General features: G+C 32.1%; 1 protein-coding gene across 1 annotated transcript; it reads right to left on the reverse strand.

The window, feature by feature from the left end:
• Window positions 1–204: 204 nt before the first annotated feature.
• LOC118762573 (casein kinase I-like) lies at window positions 205–4,616 on the reverse strand. Its single transcript, XM_036501336.1, has one exon. It carries the CDS (start codon window positions 4,501–4,503, stop codon window positions 3,532–3,534), a length of 972 nt encoding a protein of 323 aa, XP_036357229.1. The 5' UTR covers window positions 4,504–4,616; the 3' UTR covers window positions 205–3,531.
• Between the last annotated feature and the right edge of the window lie 1,732 nt (window positions 4,617–6,348).

Here is a 6,348-nt window from a genome sequence, read left to right on the forward strand (position 1 = left end):
ACCACTGCCATGAAGTATTTAGTACTCTAGTATTTTATCTTATATTCACATAAAACACTTGCAAAATCAATAAAAGAAACGTTAGAAAAAAAATAATTACAGAACATGAAAATAGAACAGTGAAATACAGTAAACATAGCAACTTAATGAAAACATTCTCCGGGTATTAATTTGTCGAAAATACAAATTTTTTTCAAACAAAACTTTATTCTTTGAAGTTTGCAACACTTAGGTATCTTATAGCATTATAGGTTAATACATTTAATATTTACCAACATAGATTTTGAGATAACAGCTTAAAAAAAAAAGTTTGGAGAACAATTAGCTGAAGAGAGACCTAACATCTACATAATCTTGCTCAGGTATTTATTTTTCAATAACGAAAATAATAAATTTATCAAGAACGTTTACCATCAATGCAACTTAAATGTAACTTACACAATTTTGATTACAGTTTCATGGTTATTACAGAAACAATAAGACTTGGGACAGTAACATTGTAGAGAACAGAGGGCCAATGAAAGCCAATGGTTTCGAGTTCAATCCTGGCTCAAGTATATAAGATTATGTATGGCAGGTGACGACATGAAGTGAATATACTGAGCAAAATACAGTGTGAATAAAATTACACAGAATGAAGACTAGTCAATCTTGAGTATTCAGCACACAGAAATACAGCTAATATTCAGGCACTCATAAGATGTGTTTCAGAGTAAAGGTAAAATTAAGAAGTGATTGGTCCAGTTCCTACTTAATCACAGAAATTTAAGTTCTCTCTAGATCAATTTTGAGTAATATGACCCTCAAAGAAAGGCTAAATGGGAATTTACTTTTTAAAACGGCATGTTTAGTAAGTATCCTGCAAGTGTTATAATCAAGTAAATTACGTTTGAGAAAGCTAATAATTTTCTTATCAATACATAAGTCAATTGATAAATATACATTTCATAAAAAAATTTAAACAGCAGAAAAAACTAAATATTTTACTATATTCTTAGTTATCATAAAACCCGTTTTCTTCACAGAAAACAAAACATTTTCCGAATGTCATATGGACAAACTTTCATATTAACGGTAATCCGTCGTATTATAATAGCCTTAATACAAACAGAAATGACAATACAGATACGAATGTCATTTAATTTTCCTTAAAAAAAAAAATGCTTCCAATATGCATAACTAAACATGTTTATTATGTGTAAAGTATATAATTCCTTAAAAATATACAATTAATTTACAAGGAAAGCATTATCTGACCCAATATACTAATGTACTGATTCCATTCGATTTTTCTTGCGTAGATGACGAAACAAATGTTGCCTGTAACTTTCAAAAAGAGCATCTGGGTATCATGCATAATCCTAAACTTTTGTCTATTTGCTCGAGCTCCTTTTACTGTGTTTATGCGACAGAATAAAAAAAAAACAAACAAACACGAACGATGTGTTGCGCAAGTTATGCTTCACGATTTTTGTTTAATTTCATTAACATATATAACAAACAGGTAGTCGATTTAGTAATTCATGTTTAATTAACGTAAACCTTGTTAATGACTTTTCATGAGGAAAATGCAACAGTTATGGGCTATCATGGTACATTGTTTCGTTGTTATACAAGAACAATCTAGAGGAGTTAATTTTTATATTGGATCGTACAATCCTATCTTTGTTAAATATATATTTTACACTTAAAATTATCGCTTAATATATATAAATATATTACAAAAATTGCTTGGTACCTCAGTAAATTTAACGACATTTGTGTTTCGTATGAATTGTTACTCGTTTGAGTTTACGGCCGTTAATACGAATTCGTCTATAAGAGACATTAGGAAAATATTCCCGAGCTATTTCAGCTTGGCATTACATAATATTCTCTAATTATAACCTAAACGGAACTAGCACTAACGAAGATATTTTTTAATGATTGTGTGAGTAACAATTACTAAACTAGTAGACAACTATACTGGTTGTATAGTTGCAGTATGGGATTTTCATGTCAACATGAAGTTGAATGTGAGAGAGCAAAAACAAACTAGCCACACCCAACAACACAAGTTAAACATAAACACCATATTTTATACGATATCAAAATTGGAATAAAATATTAGGAAACATAACATTAAACTAGAAAGATTAGTTTCAATAATAACTATCAATTAAATTTGTGTCCATCACAGATTTAGTGTTTTGTGTGTGTGTGTGTGAGAGTAGGCTTGTGTACATAAAACATAAACACCAAAATATGGAACAGAATTATAAAACGATCAAAATAAAGAGAAAGAAAAATTTAATCAAGATTTTTGTCACCTACAATTAACATTTCACTTCAAGCTGAAGATTGTTCAGGGCATCACAAAAAATATCTATGAAATGATGCAAGTAGAGGAACATAAATAAAACATTACACAGAAAAATCAGGTTATACATTAAATGGAGGCAGTTAACATTTTTTTCCCCTATATTTAAACTTTTTTTTTGTTTTGAAAAATATTAAGCTGAGATAAGAAAATAAAGAGGAGAGAGGAGAAAGAAAAAATGATAATGAATGAAGTACGAAAACTTCAAGATATCTCTCCAAAAGCTGTTTCAAAATCAAAGCAACTTTCATAACTAACTTCTAATTTATATTATTCCACAGACTGACATTATATATATATATATATATATATATATATATATATATATATATATATATATATATATATATAGTGGTGTATGTGTGTTTGGTAAATATTTAAATCCGAAGGGTAAGTCCACTGCAGTCCATCATCCTCATAGTAAACTCCACATATTTTCCAAATTTAATAAACCAGTTTCATCCCCCACCAGCCGATTACTCGACATTAACATAAGCATCAAACAAACAAGTGAAAACCATTTTGAGATTTCAGTTTCGGTTTTCTACATGAAGAATGCAATAATTTCTCTTATTCTCCAAGGCAATATTTTATTTCCATTTTATACCTGTGGAAGAGGTTGCTTAATTAAAAATTCCAACAACCACTCACTCGTATATCAGAAGTTCAGACAGTTTTGGTTTGATGCCGATACTGCATAAACAAAATCTAGCCAGGTTTCTCACCAAATTTTATTACAGTCATCGTTTTATAACAATTGTGAATCATCACGTTAATTCCTTTGGACATCAAAGCACTCGGACTGTCTGTTTAAAAATATTTACCAGAGGATGAGTGGGTGGGAGAGAAAGTAAGAATGTATGCGTACATGTAAAAAGAAACAGACGGATAAGATGGTATTTATATTTAACCAATTCTGTTAGGACTTCAAACAGGATTTTCTTTTCTTTTTATATCCAAAATACATTCCTCCCAATTTGTAGTTTTTCTTTTTCATATATACAAGGACTGTTTAACCAGTCTTTGGTTAAACTTTCACAATGGGTAAGCAAATTTTTACTCCAATGACTTTAGTATGACACACGAGACTGGTATTAAAAAAAAAATTGGTGCTTTTTTTTCATATCAAGACATTGTTCGAAGCTTTCTTCAAAAAGTTATTGCAAGCTATTCTAACGAACATTCGAAATTGAAGTTTGTGGTGGTTGTACGTTGCTTGTAGCTTTTTGTTTCAACATTGTCCAGTCAAATGTATAATCGTACTGATAATTGAGAGTACGAAATAGTATGCGGAAAAGCTGCCTGAGGTACATATAATCGGGAGCTTCGGTAAAACGCAATCCACGGCAATAATTCAAATACATAGCGAATTCTGCTGGAAAACCTTTACACAGGGCTTCTACAGGAGTAGACATTTTCCTCTCGCTTATCTTCTCATACTTCTGTTTTTTGGTCGCTGCTTTCAGACCTTGCCAAGGAAGGCTACCACGATTGAAATACATCAACACATAGCCAAGGGATTCCATATCGTCCCTACGACTCTGTTCGATTCCCAAGTGAGCATTAATGCTAGCATAACGAGCAGTTCCGGTCAAATTTTTATCTTCACGATATTCAATATGTACGCGTGTCTTACCGTCGCGATATTTTTTAGCCAAACCAAAATCTATCATAAATACCTTATTACAGTGACGTCCGATTCCCATCAAGAAATTGTCAGGCTTAATATCTCGGTGAATAAAATTTTTGTTATGAACATATTCGACACGCCCTATCATCTGGTCCGCAATCATTAAAACAGTTTTCATGGTAAATCGCCTTGAACAGAAGTTGAACAAATCTTCAAGGCTCGGCCCTAATAAATCCATAACAAGGATATAATAATCTCTATCCTGGCTACACCAACGAGCATGAGGAATGCCGACACCTCCTTGCAAGATTTTATAGAGTTTACTTTCGTATAGAAGTTGAGGGTGGCGAGCATCGACTGGCTCCAATTTAACAGCGACTTCCTCGCCATTTGTTATGTTGATTCCTAAGTAAATATCACCGAACGACCCACTACCAATTTTCCGCAATAATCGATACTTCCCGCCGACGAAAAAGTCATTCCGACCAGATGATCTTTCACTGCTTACATCCATATTAAGTTCTTAGTTTGCACACAAATTATTAGTATAGTGAAATGGTATTAAAGATAAACTACGCCAGCCCAGACTGGCTGCCATTTTGGATACTATAAAAAATCTAAGCCCACAATGCCACGCAAAAGTAATATCCCATAATATTAGTACATAGACCACTGCGCATGCGAACAGGAAGTTATTACTTTATCCGACCAAGCTTAACTTTATAGGTTTTCTATTTCTAGGAAGATAATTTTATATTTATACATATTTTTGAGCGAATCAAAAACAAAGGTTTATAATATTTTTGAGCGAATCAAAAATAAAGGTTTATAATATTTTTGAGCAAATCAAAAATAAATTTAAGAAAAATAGGATGGAAAACATATACAATAAAAAAAAAAAATTCTTTACTGGGTGTCATGTGAAAGTTCTTACTTGCTAATAAATTGTCCTACTTGTTATTTTTATACAAAGCAATTTACATGACCTCATCTCCAAAGGGAAAACCTGTAATCTTGAAGTTTTTAAAAAAAATTTCTTGTTAATGGTTTCAGTACTGAACTCAACTAATTACGTATTTAATTATATTTCTTTTATCTTTAACCAGTGAAGGAAGGAGCAGTGTCGATGTACTTTGTAGGTTCTCCCAAAAAAGCAATCCAATATTTCAAGATATGTTGATTTTAAACTCCCTCTAGATTTAGTTAATTTTTTATCCCTTGGGTCAATAAATATGAAAAAGAAAAAACACTTGTTCGTCATTCTCCCTCCTAAAAGAATGATTTTCTGACTTGTTAAAAAAAAATAAGTACAAGCTAAGAACGAAAAGTAAACGACGAAGAAAATATAATTTGGTTAATATAAAGTTTTATTTCTTTTATGCGAACACTACTTTCAGAAAATTGAATACTGAGTGAATTTCAAGAGGTATTAAAATTTAAACTTGATTATCGTGGATGTGTGGTAAGAAGTTTGCTTCCCAACAACATCGTTCCGAGTTCAGTTTCACTGCATAGCACATTTGGCAACAGTCGACTGAAACCTTCAAGGCAGTGCCCCAAGATAGTCGCAGTCCAATGACTGAAACAAGTAAAAGATGAAAAAAATAAAACAAATAACAACAGTTTTTTTCTTTTTTATTCAATATGTTTGTTCTAGTAAGGCGGTGAGCTGGCAGAAACGTTAGCGCGTTGGGCGAAATGCTTAGCGGTAATTCGTCTGTCTTTATGTTCTGAGTTCAAATTCCCCCGAGGTCGACTTTGCCTTTCATCCTTTCGAGGTCGATAAATTAAGTAACAGTTTCGTACTGGAGTCCGATCTAATCGACTGGCCCTTTCCCCAAAATTTCGGGTCTTGTACCAAAAGTAGAAACCAATATGTTTATTGTACTTTCTGGTGCTCCAGCATGGCCGCAGTCAAATGACTGAAACAAATAAAAGAATAAAAGAAAAGTGTTGTCACAAACAACTGTAAAAAGGAGGAAACAAAGAAGATAAGTGGAAGAGAGATCCGTGATGACCTGCTGTAATAGTCACATGACTCTGTTTTAACTGTATGTAATCACGTGACGTAATATGCTAGGATTCAGTTGATTCTCACTGTCCGTTTGTTTACACTTCCTCATATAGAAGACTTGAACTAACACAACTAGTGCATATCTATTTAAAAACTCACTTCAGTCATTTACCTTTTCATAAACAATCTTTTTTCATCAATTGACTTCCACATTTACGTTCACTTTGACACATTTATTGTACATAAAGCTATCTGAAATTCATTTTATTAAAGCTATTACGAAGGTAGTAATAAGTGATATGAGTCATCCTAACTTTAAAAAAAAAAACCAATTATGTTCTGGTA

The sequence above is a fragment of the Octopus sinensis genome, linkage group LG3, assembly GCF_006345805.1.
Source record: "Octopus sinensis linkage group LG3, ASM634580v1, whole genome shotgun sequence".
Lineage (NCBI taxonomy): Eukaryota > Metazoa > Mollusca > Cephalopoda > Octopoda > Octopodidae > Octopus > Octopus sinensis.